Source organism: Ceratotherium simum, chromosome 9 (assembly GCF_057802395.1).
Source record: "Ceratotherium simum simum isolate JZ-2026a chromosome 9, ASM5780239v1, whole genome shotgun sequence".
In the NCBI taxonomy this organism is placed as follows: domain Eukaryota; kingdom Metazoa; phylum Chordata; class Mammalia; order Perissodactyla; family Rhinocerotidae; genus Ceratotherium; species Ceratotherium simum.
The window spans coordinates 57,370,416-57,388,854 of NC_141908.1; the positions used below are offsets into that span (position 1 = coordinate 57,370,416).

General features: G+C 40.0%; 1 protein-coding gene across 1 annotated transcript in view; it reads right to left on the reverse strand.

The window, feature by feature from the left end:
• Positions 1–18,439, reverse strand: part of TTN (titin) — a 271,430-nt gene that overhangs the window by 50,028 nt on the left and 202,963 nt on the right. Inside the window, exons 245-275 of the mRNA XM_087435440.1 lie at positions 17,953–18,255; positions 17,136–17,438; positions 16,753–17,034; positions 16,360–16,659; positions 15,964–16,266; positions 15,561–15,869; positions 15,164–15,445; positions 14,741–15,040; positions 14,361–14,654; positions 11,302–14,268; positions 10,660–10,980; positions 10,275–10,559; positions 9,878–10,177; positions 9,263–9,565; positions 8,558–8,833; positions 8,153–8,452; positions 7,761–8,063; positions 7,297–7,596; positions 6,517–6,804; positions 5,868–6,164; positions 5,477–5,779; positions 5,070–5,375; positions 3,924–4,211; positions 3,541–3,831; positions 3,163–3,450; positions 2,409–2,996; positions 2,214–2,318; positions 1,552–1,749; positions 1,163–1,459; positions 483–1,070; positions 89–391 (exon numbers count right to left, since the gene is read on the reverse strand). Of these exons, the coding sequence (XP_087291566.1) occupies positions 89–391; positions 483–1,070; positions 1,163–1,459; positions 1,552–1,749; positions 2,214–2,318; positions 2,409–2,996; positions 3,163–3,450; positions 3,541–3,831; positions 3,924–4,211; positions 5,070–5,375; positions 5,477–5,779; positions 5,868–6,164; positions 6,517–6,804; positions 7,297–7,596; positions 7,761–8,063; positions 8,153–8,452; positions 8,558–8,833; positions 9,263–9,565; positions 9,878–10,177; positions 10,275–10,559; positions 10,660–10,980; positions 11,302–14,268; positions 14,361–14,654; positions 14,741–15,040; positions 15,164–15,445; positions 15,561–15,869; positions 15,964–16,266; positions 16,360–16,659; positions 16,753–17,034; positions 17,136–17,438; positions 17,953–18,255 (12,171 nt within the window). The remainder of the gene's footprint in view (positions 1–88; positions 392–482; positions 1,071–1,162; positions 1,460–1,551; positions 1,750–2,213; positions 2,319–2,408; positions 2,997–3,162; positions 3,451–3,540; positions 3,832–3,923; positions 4,212–5,069; positions 5,376–5,476; positions 5,780–5,867; positions 6,165–6,516; positions 6,805–7,296; positions 7,597–7,760; positions 8,064–8,152; positions 8,453–8,557; positions 8,834–9,262; positions 9,566–9,877; positions 10,178–10,274; positions 10,560–10,659; positions 10,981–11,301; positions 14,269–14,360; positions 14,655–14,740; positions 15,041–15,163; positions 15,446–15,560; positions 15,870–15,963; positions 16,267–16,359; positions 16,660–16,752; positions 17,035–17,135; positions 17,439–17,952; positions 18,256–18,439) is intronic.

Here is an 18,439-nt window from a genome sequence, read left to right on the forward strand (position 1 = left end):
AGTGTATATTAAGAGTTTGGCTTTTGGATACATTATATGAAATAGTGGCATTCCCAAATGAGCTATGTTGAAAAAGATAAATACTAACATGCTACATCTTTCATTAGAACAGGATTTGAAGCGTCACTAGGTGGACCAATTCCTGCTTTGTTTTCTGCACTGACACGGAATTCATAGGTGTTTCCTTCTTGCAGTCCTGTTACTTTGCACCTGAGATCAGAAACTGGCGTCTTTGTTGCTCTCACCCATCGCAAACTTTTCTTTTCTCTCCTTTCTATATGATATCCCGTGATCTCACTGCCACCATCATCAGTTGGTCTTTTCCAACTGACAGTGGCAGTGTTTTTAGTGACATTTGATATCTCTGGTTTTCCAGGAGGGCCAGGGGGACCTGAAAAGGAAGCAAATTTATGAGAAATCCATGATTTCCTAAACTCTGCTGTAAATGTTTACATATCAGTTCCCTTACATGCGCTACGTACCAAATCTGTCTACCATTTTGACAGGTTCGGACTGTACAGGTTCTCCTTTGCCATATTGGTTTACAGCTGAGACACGGAAGATATACTCATTTCCTTGGATAAGTTTGGTTGCCACATGCCTGCAAGCCTGAATATCTTCAGCAACGACTGTCCACAAAAGTCGGCTGGTTTCTCTCTTTTCAAGAACATACGACTTAATTGGTGAGCCACCATCTTCCAAAGGAGGTGTCCATGTAAGTGTTGCTTTTTCAGCGGAAACATTACTGATTTCAATGGGACCTGGGGGACCAGGTACATCAAGGACTGTTACCTTCACATGTTCCTCCTTCGTGCCAAAAGGATTGGTAGCAGTGATGGTGTATTCACCGGCATCCTTTCTAGTGGCATACTTGATAGTAAGCATGGAAGATGTTGGGGTTGAAGATATCTGAATGATATCTGATGGTCTAATATCTTTTCCTGCCCTGGACCAACTTGACTTTGGAAGGGGCTTGCCAAGAATGCTAATGGCACTCAAAACAATGTTATCGCCTGCTTTAACTGTTAGCCCATCTTTTACTGTGGGATCAAGGACAATGGTTGGTGCCTCTGCAAAGGAAAAAAAAAAACATTTTAATCAGAAAATGAAGGAGGCTTAATTTGCTATTTTTTTATGTGCCTAAAAAGTCAAATAGACCTACCATATTCATCCTTGCAAATAATGGTTCCTGTACTTTCTGATGGAGCACTGATAGCACCTGCTGTATTCTTTGCTCTAATTCTGAATTCATATTTTCCACCCTCAACGAGGTCAGTTACAGTAAAGGCACAATCTGGGACATTAACATGATTGGCTTTTGTCCAAGATTTAGAGGGTAGCTCTCGCTTCTCCACTATATAGCCAGTCAGTTTATGACCACCATCATATTTGGGCTCAGTCCAAATGAGAGTCACCGAATTCCTTGTTACATTAATAACCTCAGGTTTGCCAGGAGGATCTAAAACAAAGCAAAAAAACCCAGTCAAACCAATACCAGTGTTTTCTTCATGCAGAAAATGCACGTGGGTTTTTCTTTGTATAATGACTCACCAATTGGATCAAGTGCCACAACTGGCTCTGATGGCAGGCTTGGCTTGCCTACTCCTGCTAAGTTGATTGCCATAACTCGGAATTCATATTCAAGACCTTCCGTTAATCCGGTCACTTTGAACTCTTTCATCCTAATAGGAGTTGTGTTAGCTCTCTTCCACAAAAGGCTGTTTCTTTCCTTGAACTCAATGTGATACCCTACAAAAGACCGAGTGATGTGTCAATTCAGATAGAAAGTGCAAATGTGGCCTGATTTGTAAGTATATATATGTTTTTGCCCAAATAATTTATATAAGGACATACGGAACAAATAATCCTTCTTGCTGGTATCTACACTTTATTACCCAGGCATAGGGCCATTTTTTTCTCTTGGAATATGCATATTTATTGCACCTTCTGATGAAAAATTTTAACTCACAAAAATAGATAATATCACTAAGGAAGCCTTTCTTTAGTAACTATTATATTAGGAGATTTTCATTGAAATTAAGTATTAGCTTAATTAATTAGCTAAATTAGTGCTTAATGTACTGAATGCATAATGTACTGAAAGGAAGATACATGATTGTATGTGCAGAGGGTGCTATAAATAAGGAGCACACATTCAGCTCATTTTCAGGGAGGAAGATTTGGAAGAAAGAATGTAAGAGCAAACTAATTACCTGTAATAGGAGAGCCACCAGTTTTCCTTGGGTCAGTCCAAGTTAGAGATACTGAATCATGTCTGACATCCACAATATTGGGAGGTGGGGGAGCATCAGGCACATCTAGGAAAAAGTAGATAATGCAAGATTTATAATAAAGAACTTCCTCAAAACCACGTCTTGCTTTATGTTTTCTGACTTTGAGACACTTACCAAATGGATGCTTAGCAACAACTGGCTCTGATTTCAGGCCCTCTCCTACACCGTATTTATTTTCGGCACTGACCCTGAAGGTGTATTCCATACCCTCATGAAGTCTGGTTACTCTAAAGGTGGTTTTCTGGACAGCTGAGGCACATGTCACCCACTTGTTGTTTACAGAATCTCTCTTCTCTAGGATATAGTTGGTGATTTCAGAACCTCCATCGTCCTTTGGAGGACCCCACTTTAAGGTTATGGCTTCTGCTGTGACTTCATCAAATTTGATTGGTCCAGTGGGGATGCCAGGCTTGCCAACAACTTTTATAGAGATAGTTCCTTCCTTGGTGCCAGCAACATTTTTCAGTGTGATTGTGTATTTTCCAGCATCAGATTTTTGGCAATCATGTACTACAAGAGTTGTGTTGACTGCGGATGACTCCACACTGACTCTTGTGTCAGTTGCTAGAGGATCTTCTCCTTTCTTCCAGGATACTGATGGAGCTGGCTTGCCTTTTATGGGGATCTTAAGACGGAAGTTGCTGTTTTCTTTAGCCACATAGCACAAATCAGGTAGATCCTTTAAGTCAAGGTCAGGAGCCACTGTAAAACAGCGGAGATAAATTATTGTTATTTTTAAGACCAGGTGATTAACTTTTTCAGATCATTACAGTTTTTAAAAGATTTTTATATAGGCCATGAGTAGGGCTCAAGAGCGCACTTTTGATGACAATAAAGGGAAAATGAAAATGTGTGGTTAAAGACTTACCAACATCATCCTTTGCCACAGCAGTGATTTCACTTGGGGTTCCTTCTCCATTTTCATTCTCAGCACTCACTCTGAAGGTATACTCCTTTCCTTCAGTCAAATCTTTCATGGAGTACTGTAAGCTTAATGATTTCATAACTCGTTGCCACTTATTGTCTTCGGTCAAGAAATCGACTACATATCCGATTATTCGACTTCCACCATCGCTGCGAGGCTTTTTCCAGGCTATGCTACAAGAAGACTTAGTTACAGACGTCACTTTCAGGTCCACAACTGGTCCGGGGGTTTCTAAAGCAAAAGAGAAATGATAAGTCTAAGCCCCAGATAAACAAGGTAAGACGTCACTCAAAATGATGGGGTAGTAGCTCATTTGCTCACCAGAAGCTTTGACAGCATCGCGTGTTTCACCGGGATCACCAATGCCATACTCATTTTCAGCAAACACCCTGAAGAAGTAGGATTTTCCCTCCTCCAAGTTAGAGACTCTGAAGCTTGTTTTTGAGCACTCAGTTGTCACTGTAGACCAGGACTTCCTCTCTGCGTCACGTTTTTCTACCACGTAGTTTATGATGGGGCTTCCACCATCAATAATGGGAGGATCCCAGGTAATATAAGCAGAATCTTTGGATATTTCCTTAACAGTCACATTGACGGGTGGCCCAGGAGTATCTGAATAAATAGTGGGTAAATAACAAATGAATGTGTGAAAAAACATAGACTACATTTGTAACATATATGATCGTTTTTTCAAAAAGGCTTACCAAGCACTTTCACTACGATGGTATATTCCTTTTTACCACAGCTGTTCTCCAGAGTCAAGATATATTTTCCTGCATCATATTTGTTCACATTTTCACAGCGCAAGAAAGTGTCAAAGTCAGTTGACTTTATGTCCAGTCCAATCCTTTCTTTTAGATTGACATTTGGTTTAGACCAAGTTATCTTTGGAGGTGGACGTCCTTTTACTGGTACATACAGTCTCATTGTAACTCCAGCACGTAATATGAGTGTTTTCCTCAAATCGGCGTCAAGTTCCCCCTCAGGTGGAACTGTTTAGTTTAGAGTAAAGAAAGTTAAAGTAATAATTTAATGGTCAAATGTATTTCCAGTTACTGGTCTTATCACTAAAAGAAACAAAATAGTTTCTTTTCCATAACTGATTTCTTGTTCTTTAAAAAATCCTTAATATAATCCTCAAAACTTTTGTCAACTATTTCAGTGTTGTGTAGCAATCTTTATATTTTCCAATGTCCTGTAGGCTAAGTTTCCCCTGGAGGATCTGTACCTCCTCTTCTCATGAACCCTACAAACTCTCAAGCCCTCTGTATATTAAAAATAGATGATTGGTTCTTGGTTCTCTTCCATTCTTGTTTTTCTTTTCTATATTCATTGAAGGCACTCTACTATATACTCTGGTTCTCTTTCTTTATTTCATGGTTGGAATAAAAGTACGTAGAGGGTGAAGTATAATACCAAGTAATTCAAAATATAGGGAGAATTGGTTATGGAGAATAAGCGAATAGAAGAAATGGTGAGAAAGGAAATTAAGATGGAGAGCTTACCAATTACATACTTACGGACAAGGGTGGAATAGAAGAGAAAATAAAAACCGTAAGAATGATAAATAGCTCACTACTTAGTTTAAAAATTCTTTATTCTCAGACTAAAATTCCTAATTTCATGTTCTTTTGAAGACATGAAATTCTCATGTAAGTATGACAAGCTTTTCAAAACCCCTAATCACCTTGCATTCCATTTGGCCAGTTATACCATAAAGTACCAACCCAGCTCTCCTAAAATGTACTCCTAGAGTTATCAACTCTAAAGCTTGTAAATAAATAAATCTCATCAGTTTTACAATACGACTGATGAGAAAATCTCCATATATTTCTCCTGGTAATACTTACTCAAGATGTCCTTGGGACAGTGTTTGTCTGGCACGTCACTGGGGTCACTGTATCCGATCTTATTAACGGCATACACACGGAATTGATATTCTGTGTTTTCCATCAGGCCGGTAACCTCAAAGCGTGTTTTCTGTAGCTTCTGTGGTAAATTGCACCTCACCCAGTTATCAGAGTCAGCTCGTTTTACTTCAACAAGGTAACCAATGATAGGGCTACCACCGTCATAGGCTGGCTTGCCCCAAGATAGACTTACGGAGCTACGGGTTGTATCATACACTTTAGGAAAAGCTGGTGGGCCAGGAGGATCTGAGGATAAATAATAATAGAAAATTTTCATTAAAACCTAATTCCTGGTTGTTGGATGCTGCTTAGAACACAGGATATGGGACTCTTTCATGCAAACTTACACAGAGGGTCCTGAGCATAAACAGCCTTGGATGCGTCGCTGGGTTTGCCTGGTCCAGCCTTATTTATAGCTGTAACTCGGAACTCATATTCGGTGCCTTCTTGGAGACCTGTTGCTTTTATCGTTCTTTCTATAACAGGTTTTCTGTTGACCTTAGTCCAGTTTACTGCCTGGGTTTCCCGCTTTTCAAGCAAATAGCCAGTGATGGGTGAGCCGCCATCATCTGCTGGTGGTTTCCAGCTTACTGTCATATGATCTTTGGTGACATTGCTAATAACAGGAGGATCACAGCGTCCGGGTGGGTCTGCAGAGATTAATTGAAAAGTTAATATCCCAGTCTCCAAGGTAATATTTCAAAAGTAAAATGAAAAACCACAGGAATATGTTCCTACCATATGGGTTTTTAGCAACTGCTGGTTCAGTTAAGATCGGATCGCCCACTCCGTATTTATTTTCAGCACAAATGCGGAACTGATACTCATGGCCCTCTATAAGTTTCTCCACGCTGCAGCTGGTGATGGGCACAGTAGCAGAGACTTGTGCCCAGTTGGGTCTGCTCGTTTCACGTTTGTCAACAATATAGTTGGTGATTTCTGAGCCTCCGTCTTCAAGAGGAGGTTCCCAAGAAAGCATTGCACGATCTGAATACATTTTGTTGATTTTAACAGATGCCGGAGGACCTGGTTTATCTGAAAGCACAAGAAGGAAAAATGAAGTCTTTCACTGACACATGTGAAACGGGGAATGAGTAGAGTGGAGGTCTGGAGACCTGGGCTGTAGTCTCTATATTGTCATTAACTTCCTGTATGACCTTGGAAGTCACTTAATTTTTCAGAATCTTAATTTCCTCACATGTAAAATTATGTAACTGGAATATGTGATCTCTAATGCTCTTTTCAGCTCTAAAACACTATAGAATAACTCTGTGATTACAAAAGATACATGTGGATATGTATCTTTTCTCACATATTATTTCATAAATTCTATTACATCACATTAACCAGAGTAAAATATGAGATTCTAATTAACCGCTTTAGTTACCTAACACTTTAAGCTTAATGGTGGCTGATTTAGAACCACTTGAATTTTCAGCAGTAATGGTATAGTCTCCTGAGTCCTTCCGGTTCACGCTGAACAGCTCCAGGGTGCACAGGTTCCGCTTCATGGCCATCTTTATGCCTTCTGCTGGTTGTAGTGGTGTGCCATCCTTCTTCCAAGAGACTGTTGGCATTGGTTTACCAAAAACAGTGGCATCCAGGCAAACATTAGTTCCAGCTTTTACAGTAAGCAAAGATTTCATAGCCACACTCAAGTCTATCCTGGGAGGAACTGGAAAGAAATAAGATAAAAAGATTTAATATATGCAAAGCAATATTATATAATTCTTATTAATAAAAGTGGGAAATTCACATGCTCTATCTCTTTCAAGATGAGCTATTTAAAAGTAACATATTCATTATAAAAGAAATACAGGTTTAATGTAGAAATCTGATAATGCTAAAAGTATAAAGAGACAAGTAAAGATCACCCATAATTCTAACATCCTTACATTTTCACTATTAGCATTCTGGTGCATTTCTTTCTCATCTTCCTGTGCACATGTATGGCTAAAATTATATGGTCCTCACAGTTTTGTATCCTGCTTTTTAGTTTAGCATGTTACTAAGATTCTCCATAATCATAACTTTTAGTGTCTGTATACAAAGTACCTATCATTTTACTTGTCCTTTTTTCCATAGATGTAGATTTAATATTTTATTAGGAGAAATATACCTTATGAGTGCTGTCTACCTTTGCCTATTATGCTCAACAGAATCTTACCATTTTCTGGGGCGATGGTCACTGGATCAGAAGGTTCAGAAGGCTGGCTAATGTTTACTACGGTCTTGGCAATTGCTCTAAATTGATACTGAGCATTTTCTTCTAAGCCAGTAACTGTGTACTCTTCCTGGGGAATCTGGTGAGGTGTAGTATTGCACCGTACCCACTTATCACCAGGAAGTTTGCAAGCTTCTAGGAAATAGCCAATAATTTTACTGCCTCCATCATGCTTTGGACGAGCCCAGATGAGGGATACCGTATTCTTGGTAACATCAATAACTTCAGGCTTTCCAGGAGGATCTAAAACCAAAAGAGGTGTTCTCAGCATTTATCTTAATAGCAAAAGTTTTAAACTTCCATATTTCACATTATCACCCAGAACATATTCCTGAATGAAAGTAGTAATCTTCAGAGACTCCAAGATTTAAATGTGCCCCCATAATACTAAAAAAAGAAAAACTCACCAACTGGCATTCTTGCAGTTACATATTCCGTTGGTTTGCTGGGTGGGCTGGATCCAGCTTTGTTTAGGGCATAGATTCTGAATGAATACTCAAGACCTTCTACAAGGCCTGCACAAGGATATTCAGTTGACCGGACAGGAGTATCATTAGCTTTCACCCAGAGCAAACTGTTTCTTTCTTTGCGTTCAATCAGGTAACCGGTAATGGGGCTCCCTCCATCACTGTCTGGTCTGTCCCATGCCACAAATATGCAGTCTTTGTTGACTTTAGTGACTCGTGCATTCTTTGGTTCACTAGGAACACCTGGAGATGAAGACAAGGGAAATGTTAGTTTCTACCTTAAGTAACAAACTAGAAAGAAAATAATTTTTTTCTTCCTGAAAGAAACATACCAAATGGGAACTTAGCCAGCATCTTTGGAGATGTGAGAGGCTCTGAAATGCCAAATCGATTTTCAGCACGGACCCTGAAGACATACTCCTGGCCTGGGATCAGTTTTCCAACTCTACAGGAAGTTTTTGTCACTGAAGCTAGAGCTGTCACCCAATCACCTCGGCTCACGTCACACTTCTCCACTATGTAGTTGGTGATGTTACTGCCTCCGTCCTCCAGAGGGATGTGCCATGACAGGGAGCAAGCATCGGCGTCTATGTCTGAAATGTCAAATGGAGGCTGAGGGGGCCCAGGAGCATCTGCATGAACCAAGAGGAAAGAAATATAAGAACAAGGGATTTGATAGGAAAAAAATGTTTCTGATCTTCATGTGTAGATGGCCATTTGTCTAATGCTTGACCTACCCATGACGATAACTTTGACTTTCTGAGTGTCTGTCCCAGAACTGTTCTCTGCAGTGAGGCTATAGTAACCACTGTCTTTCCTAGTAACATCTTTTATGATCAGAATTGAAGAATTTTCTGCTTTATGCACTGCCAGGTGGCTGGATGTGACAACATCATCTTCTCCTTTTTTCCATTTACAGACCGGATGAGGCTTTCCATACACATGGGCTTCAATTCGGAGTTTCTTCCCAGCTTTAATAGTAATTTGCTCTGGCATAAGGATCTTTGGTGGCACTAAAAGTAAAAGGAAAATACATTAATTTTGTGGGGAGGTTAAATTTCCTCTGGTGGGAAACTATACTGGTGTTTTTCAAATTGTGGGTTGCAACCCATTAGTGGGTTCAAATTAATGTTTACATTACAGCTAATATTTTTTTAAAGAACGAGATGGAGTCGAATAGAAAATATCACAGTCCAGCGTACATAATAAGGCTTCAAGAAACTTTTTTTCCAGTCATGTGTATATATATGTGTACTGTGTCATGATTTAGTTTATTTACTATGTGTTTTGGGCTCAAATGTTTCAAAACCACTGTTTTCTACTATTTTTCCAGAATTTCTGGAACTAGATTCCTCAGGGAGATATGTCTACAGTGTTTCCTTTTCCAAAGGAAATTCTAATAAACTTTCATCGCATGATAAAAATGAGACAGTGCTACTTACACAGCTGTTCTTTGGCTTCATACACTCCTTCAGTTTCTCTTGGCAAACTGACTCCAACAGCATTTCTGGCCACTACTCTAAATTTATATTTCTTTCCTTCCTTTAGGCCAGTGACAACAAGGCTGAGATCTTTTACCACTGAGTACTCTGTCCAGCGATCTGCAGGCTGCTCTTCTTCTCTGTAACTAATGATATAGCCATCGATTTTAGCGCCTCCGTCACGCAGGGGAGGTAACCAGGCTAAGGCAGCGCTGTTCTTTGTCATTTCAGTAACTTCTAGTTTCCTTGGGGGATCCGGCTCACCTAGAAGAAAAACGTGATTTAGAAAACTGTCCAGGTAACCTAATCAAATCCCTTTGTTAATATACATAAATGTTTTCATATGCCACTTGCTTCAAAGTATATGGAAACTGTGGTTTGGTATGTTGAAAGCAGAAAGTAGAAAATGAGGCAGATCAAAAAAGTCTTTAATGAGTGAGTTAGATATTTATTTGTACTGTTTTGGGTTTCTACGAATTAAAGCCCTTTCACTAGTGGATTAAAATGTTTTTGGTATCTTGATCTTGCTCAAGCAGGGGATTGGCGTTAAAAGGAGGAAGAAAGGATATTACTTACAGAGTGGATCGGATGCAAGCACTGGTTTGGGGACATCTGTTGGGACGCCAGGGCCATACTCATTGACAGCAGTTACTCTGAAGAAATACTCATTCCCAGGGACAAGATTGGTGACGTGGAAGCTCGTTTTCTTAACTTCTGGGGTAACTGTTGACCATGTCTTTCTGTCTGCCTCACGTTTCTCCACAATATAATGTGTCACCTGGCTCCCACCATCGTTCTCAGGAGGGGCCCAGGAAACGTGGCATGATGTTTTAGTGACATCTGAAACTTTTAAATCAGACACAGGTCCGGGGGTATCTGTAAAGAACCACAAAATCAGATACACATGTCTCTTCAGCTGCCTTATTAACTAATGTATTTTTGAAGTGGAGGAGGAAGCTTGTTAGTAACCCACCTAATACTCTGACATTCACGAACACGGCCTTTTCTCCTGCTGGGTTTACAAGCGTCAGGGAATATTTTCCTGAGTCATCACGGGTAGAATTGGGGATGACAAGGAAGGCCATAGTGTCAACCAGATCAACTTGTCCTTTTCTGACCACGTTATCAATACCCACTCTTCGCCAAGTGACTTTAGGGGCTGGTCGCCCTCTCACTATGGCAAACAGTCGAATAGGGCATCCTGCTCTCACTGTGACCAGTTTTCTCATGCTGGCATCCAATTCAACCTCCGGAGGTTCTGCAAATGACATGAAAACCATTAGTTGACTTTTCAGAATGTGGGGAAATCACATGAGAAGTGAAGTATGAATGAACCAAGTGATAAAAGAGGACCTCACCTAGGATTTCTTTAGGTTTAATAGCGTCCTTTAGTTCTGCAGGGCGCCCAATGCCAACTTGGTTTTGGGCACACACTCTGAACTCGTATTCCTGGTTTTCATCCAAGCTGGTAACAGTGAATTCCATGCGAACAAGCTGTGCTGCCGCATTGCATCTTTTCCAGCCTTCATCAGGTGATGTATCTGGTTTTTTTGGTCTCATTTCCACAACATATCCAATTATTGGGGCGCCACCATCATACACTGGTTTTCCCCATCCAAGGGTTATGGAAGTTTTGGTCGTATCAACCACTTTGAGATTGGTTGGTGGACCAGGTGGTTCTGAAAATCAATTATATAAGAATAAATTTACACATAGTTAACCACTACTAGTGATATTTTAATGTGTGATTTTATATAGTCCATTCTCAATTAATCAAAGATAGGGCATTCAATTTCTCAATTACAAAATCCTCCTTATTTTCCTTCATAAAATTAGAATCTACCTTTGATGTACATTTTGGGTGATTTGGTGAAAGATCTACTTGGAAAAATATTGGCTAAAATAAAGTTTTGATGTTTCAGATTTAACTTATTTGTCTAATACCCCTGTGCTTGAGATTAAGAGTTGGTGTAATATCAGAAAAAGCAAGAACATCATACCTATGGGGTCTTTTGCCACTACTGGTCTTGATGGCAGGCTTGGTTCTCCAATTCCAATTTCATTTTCTGCCTTGACACGGAACTGATATTCATGTCCTGGGAAGAGATTCTGGACTTTCAAACGTCTCTCAGGGATGGCATTCTTGTTAACAGGGACCCATCGTGTTGAATGTTTTTCCTTTTTCTCCAAAAAGTATCCTGTGATGGACTTTCCACCATCATATTCAGGTGGAGTCCAAACCACAGTCATCTCTTCTTTGCTTACTTTAGTGACTTCTGGGGGATCAGGGCGACCAGGTCTATCATATTTGGTTTTTGCAATGACTGGTTTACTTTCTGTTGGAGGCCCTGTGCCTATTTTATTTTCTGCACGGACTCTGAAAATGTATTCATTTCCTTCTATGAGACGTGTTACTGTAGTACCGGGTGTTAAGACAGTAGCAGAATACGTAGACCAAACCATTCGCTTGCTCTCACATTTTTCTAGAATATAATTTTGGATTTCACAGCCACCGTCATCCTCTGGTGGATCCCAGCAAAGAGTACACCGATCACTGGACACATCAGTAATCTTCAGGTTTCTTACAGGACCGGGCTTATCTAAAACATTGACAGTGGCATAGGCCACAAAACTGCCAGCTGTGTTAGTTGCTGTAATTACATATTTACCACCATCACTTCGCTTTGCTTTAGTAAGAGAAAATTTAGATGTATCAGCACTGGTATCAATCTTGACCCTTGGTGATCTTGTTAAGTCTGTAGCATCTTTGTCCTTGGTCCATAAAACTTCTGGAAATGGTTTGCCTCTAACACCTGCCTCAAGTCTAATGGTGTCCCCTGCTTTGACAGTTAGCACACCACTTAATTTCAGATCAAGTACTGGTTTCTGTAAGTCTTCCTTCACAACAACTTCCTCTGTCTTTACCCAGTCACTTTCCCCACCTTCATTCTTTGTTTGCACTCTGAACTCGTAAATCTGGTTTTCAACACACTTGTCAACCATGTAGTGGGTTTCTTTAATGCTGCCTTTGTGCACTCTTTCCCAGTCTGCAGAGCCCTTCAGCCTCCTCTCAACGTGATATGATAGATTTGGGCTACCACCATCATAGTCAGGTCGCCGCCACTTTAGGTAGACAAATGTCTTTCCTTTATCTGCAATATGAAGGTTTTCAGGCTCACCTGGTCTATCAATAGGGTTAATAGCCAGAATTGGAGTTTTTGTTTCAATGGTTGGCCCAACACCTACTTTATTCTCTGCACAAACTCGGAAATAGTATTCATTGTTGGCTAAAAGGTTGGCTTTGATTAATCGCTTAGTGACATCTGAAGCAACAATCGACCAACCTTTCTGGTTGGGTTTGCGATATTCCACTATGAAATTTGTTATTTCTGAGCCACCATTATCTAGTGGGTTTTCCCAAGAAATTGTACAGTTCTCTTTGGTTACATTACTAACCCTTAAATTCTGGCAAGGCCCAGGTCTGTCAAGGACATTAACGATAGCGGAACCTTGGGCATGTCCACTGCTGTTCTTAGCTGAGATGATATACTTGCCATGATCAGCTCTAACAGCTTCTTTAATTTGTAACTCAACACGAGGTAGATCGTGAATTAGGTCAACCCGCTTTTCTCGGACCAATACTTTGCCTTCCTTGGTCCAAGTTATGTCTGGTTCAGGTCTGCCTTTGACTCGAGCAAGAATGCGGATAGTTTGGCCCACTCTAACAGTAATAACATCACGACAAGTAACATCAAGTTCTACTTCTGGAGGATGGAGGATGTCTTTTGCAATCACAGATTCTGCTAGTTCTCTTGGCTCTCCCTCTCCCACAATATTAACTGCCTTTATACGGAATCTGTACTCATTTCCTTCAATTAGTCCAGGTACCCTAAAGGCACATTGCCGAATGAGTTCATCTTTATTAATCCTGCTCCACTGTGCTGTACCAGCTTTCTGACATTCCACTACATAGCCTAGAATGGGGCTACCACCATCACTGAGAGGCTTTGTCCACACCAAGTCAGCTGTTTCTCTGCTCTTGTCTTTCAGTTTAGGATTAATAGGTGGTCCAGGTGGTTTTATGGGCCGGCAAGCTTTTATTGGGTCAGAACTTGGGGATGGATTACTTAGTCCTGCAAGATTTTCAGCAAAAACTCTAAACTCATATGTATTTCCCTCATAGAGTCCAGTCACTCTATACTTCAGCTCAGCTATAGGTGTTTTGTTGACCCTCACCCATTTGCCAGTTATTTCTCGACGTTCCACATAGTAACCAGTTATTGGACTGCCACCATCAGATTTGGGCAGAGTCCAAGACACTGTTGCAGCATTTTCAGTAATGTCAGTAACCACTGGTTTACCAGGAGGAGATGGAGGACTAAACTTGTGTTTAGCAACAGTAGGTATAGAGTCAAGGGGAGGACCAACACCCATCTTATTCTCTGCTCTAACTCGGAAGACATATTCAAAGCCCTTTTGCAGATGTGGGACTTTCAGCTTTGTCTTGCCACTTCCTGAAGAGACAACACCCCACGTGTCTTTCCTTGTATCTTTTTTCTCAACGATATAATTTATCACAGGGCTTCCTCCGTCATCCTTAGGTGGCTGCCATGAGATAGTCATATATTCAGGGGTAACTTCCAGAATATTAATAGGACCTGTTGGTGGACCAGGAACATCAAGAACAGTAAGATGTGCAGCTACTGTTTTGCTGCCAGCTGCATTGGAAACCGTGATTTGATATTCCCCAGTGTCTCTCCTTAAGCAGTTCTTAATGGTAAGTACTGATGAGTAGTTGTCAGTTTCAACTGTGTAGTGTTCATCTGTTTTAATCTCACTCCCATCGGTTGTCCACTTTGCAGTAGGAACAGGTACACCCCTTATAATGGCAGGGAATCTGACTGTAGTTCCAGCTTTTACCACAAGGCCTTCAATTAATTTCACATCCAGCTCCACAGATGGAGGCACTGGAAAGTAAACATGAGGAAATTAGATTTTGATTTTCACAATATGAATAATTGAAAAAGAAATAAAATAATTATACCAATCCAAAAATTACCTAGTTTTTCTTGACATTCTATTGGGATAGTTGTGTCAGGGAGACCAAGACCCACAATATTTTCAGCTTTTACACGGAATTTATAGGTCTTTCCTTGTTGTAGGCCAGTAACAACACACTCTAAGTTTGTCACAGTCTTGAACTTAATCCAGTCTTCGGTGCCCTCTTCTTGATATTCCACCAAATATCCAGTGATTGGAGAGCCACCATCACGATCTGGCTTATTCCAAACAAGGGAGACTTCAGTCTTGTCAACGTCTACATGGTGTAAGTTCTTTGGTGGCCCTGGGGGATCTTTTCAAAAGAAGAAGTTATGATGAATAAATAATATTCTCACAGACAGACAAATAATACTTTTGTATCCAGAGAAAGCAACTTACGTAGGGGATCCACAGCCTTGATGGGTTTAGGCGTTTCAACAAAAGGACCACGTCCATACTGGTTCTCAGCAGCTACTCGGAAGAGATACTGACTGCCTTCATTAAGATGCTTAGCCAAGTGACTCTTTTTCTTTGATGTAGTTGAAAGAGGTGACCACTGGGCACTGGCAACATCTCTCCTCTCAACCACATAATTTGTAACAACAGAACCACCATCATCCAGTGGTTCCTTCCATGTAAGGTAGCAAGAATCTTTCCTGATTTCACTGACTTCCAGATCTCTAGGTGGCCCAGGCTTATCTGAAAAGTGTTAAATAATGTAGTTATACAAGTGATTTAATCCAGATAAGAGCTCAAATTGTTTCAAAATTTGGTTTTAATATGTTATTACATTAAGCCCATCATAAGTATTAAAATTCTTACCTAATACAAGTACTTTTACTGAGACAGTTTTTGAACCAGCTGGATTCTCCACTGTTAAGGAATAAATTCCACCATCTTCATGGGCAGCATTACGAATTTCAAGCTTGCTACCAACTGGAGTAACATCAATTCTGGCTTTAGTTGGAGCCTCTCTGTCTTCTTTTTTCCAAGTTACTTTTGGGAATGGCACTCCTTTGATGACGGCACTAAGTCTTAGGGTATCACCAACCCGTATGTGTTGTTCTCTTGCCATGTTGGCATCAAGAATCAACTCAGGGGGTTCTAGAATAAAGAGAACAGTATTTTCAGATTTGATTCATTAATGTATTTTAAAATTAAGCATATACAACGAGACACCTATCTTCCTTGCAAATGCAGCTGAGAACATTTTACTCACCAAGTCTGTCTTTTACTAGCACTGGCTCGGGAACATGAGCTGGATCTGATTCACCAGCTTCATTGACTGCTCTAACTCTGAACTTATAGGTTTGACCATCCCGAAGACCGGTGACTTTATATTTAGTTTCAGGACATGACTCAGGAGTGTGATTGTCTCTTTTCCACTCTTCGTCTCCAACTTTCTGGTACTCAACAATATAACCCAGAATCTTGCTCCCACCATCATGACGTGGTGGCTGCCAAGTTAGATCAACTGAATTACATGTTGTATCTATTGCTTCAGGATTGACAGGTGGACTTGGTTTAGCTACATAATAAAAGAAAAAACAAAACGGAGTTAGAATACAGCTGAAAACAAAGTTGGATAATATGAAAACTGAATGAATGCTTTAATACTATACCAATTGGATCTTTAGCAAAGACTGGTTTGGATGGTGGGCTTGGGTCTCCAATACCAATTTCATTTTCTGCAGAAACCCGGAATTCATAATGACACCCTTCTAGAAGATCAGGAACCCTAAATTCAGTGTGTGGGTGAATAGGCTCTTTGGTAACTCGAGCCCATCGTTTAGTCATAGTTTCCCTCTTTTCCAAGATGTAGTTTGTGATGGGCTTTCCTCCATCATGTGGCTTGTTCCAGGTTACTAATGCAGAATCTTTGGTAACTTCTGTAACAATTGGTGCATCAGGTGCATCAGGAACCCCTATAACAAACATTAGCAAAATGTGTTAGAAATTTAATTCTTCCTATTAACAATATCAAACATTGAATCACTAAAAAGAAATGTAATGCATACTGAAACGATCTTTGGCTTTCATTGAATCAGACACCAGAGGATCACTTATTCCATACAAATTTTCAGCGTGTATCCGGAAAATATAATCTTTTCCTTCAAGCAGTTTAGGAACTTTGCATGTTGTTTTAGCACACGCAGATGTCACAGGCATCCAAACATCTTTGCCCACCTCCTTCTTCTCAATAATATAATTGGTAATTTCACTGCCTCCATCATCTAAAGGTGGCTTCCAAGAGATAACCATGTGATCTTTGGTCACCTCATCAAAAATAACTGGTCCTACTGGTGGTCCAGGACGATCTGCAGAAAAAAAAAATTGCAGCGCAAAATGTTATTTCCATTTCTGCTTTGGAAAGAACAGAATATCTATTCTTCGTGCTAAATAATACTTACCAACAACATTAACTTGACAGAAACCTTTCCTAGAGCCTGTACTGTTCTCCACAACCACACAGTATTTCCCAGAATCTGAACGTTTGGCCTTGATCTTCTCTAGAGCAAGTGTTGTTGGAGTGGTCTTTATACGAGTGCGGTCATCTTCTAGCACATCAGCTTCATCTTTGAACCAAGTAACCTTAGGCTTTGGTTTGCCTGAGTAACGGCCAGTGAGGGCAAATGCTTCACCAACTCGAATCGTGAGCTTATCTCTGAAGTCAAGGTCAAGGGTTGGAGGAGCTAAAATTTACAATGATAAAGGTGAGTCAGTCTTACTGATGTCTTATGATAAATCTATAAAAGTACAAGTTTTCAAAGTTCAAGCTGCATTAGATACATACCCAGCTCATCCTTGCAAGTGATTGGCTTGGTGCAAAATGATGGTTTACCTTGTCCAACAATATTGACGGCACTGACACGGTACTCATATGTATCACCTTCTTTTAAGCCTTTAACAGTGTATTTTCTGTTAAGCAAGTTGTCACTTGTAACTTTGTGAAACTTCTCAGTTCCAATGAGACGGCTTTCTAGGACATAGTTAATAATTTCTGATCCACCATCATACTTAGGAGGATTCCAAGTCAAAGTAACAGAATCTTTAGTAACTTCTTTGACTTCTAGGTCTTCAGGACGCTCGGGTACAGCTGCAAGAATAAGTATGGAATTACAGTGAAAAAAAATGTCATGCTAAGAATGTAGTAGAATGTAGTAAATAATACTTTTTGAGGATTGCATTAAACTATCTGCTTTGATAAGTAACAAAAGGGATCTCATCAAAAAAGGACCAAATACAATCTAATTTCCTCTGACGGATGAGAAAATAGAGGTTCACTGAGGCCAAACAATTTAGGAAAGGTCTCCAGAGTTGGTAGTTTGAGAGTGAGGAAAATACTTCAGTTTCCATTTATGCCATTAAGTGGGAAATGTAAACAGTTCAGTGTAGCATATGTGGGAGGATTTGAAGAATCTATATATTTCCATAATCTCTTTCACAATCACATTTAAATACTACCAACATCAGATATTAAGTGGTTGCTTAATGAATGCTAGTCAAATGAATAAAATGTTTGGCATTTATACACTTACTTTGTCACCTTGATCTTTTATTAAATGAGTGAAGAAGTGATTAAGGATAAAATTGTTTTAAATTGTACTTACTTATTGGATCTCTGATGACAAGTTCCTCTGTTGTCTCAACAAACGGGCCCATGCCAATACTATTTTCAGCTGCAATTCGGAAAAAGTAGGCTTTTCCTTGAATGAGACCCTGGACGGTAGCATTTTGTCGGGTAACTGTACATGTCACTGGGGTCCATGCTTTGCGGTCAGCTTCCCGCTTTTGAATGACATAATTGGTGATTGGAGAGCCTCCATCATCTTCTGGAGTAAACCATGTCAGTTTGCAAGAGTCGTTGGTTAGGTTGTGAGGCAGGAATGGTATTCCAACAGGACCTGGCACATCTGGAAATAAGAGGAAAAGATTTCTAGCTGTTTGTCTTCAATGAACTACAGGGCTCAATATTTGTCACCCTCTGTTTTTAAAAAGGAAACAAAAATGTTGTTATGAAGAAAATAAGATTTTGCGTCTATTAATTGAGTCGTTTTTCCTCTCCTTGGTATCTATATTCAACCATATTTGTAAATG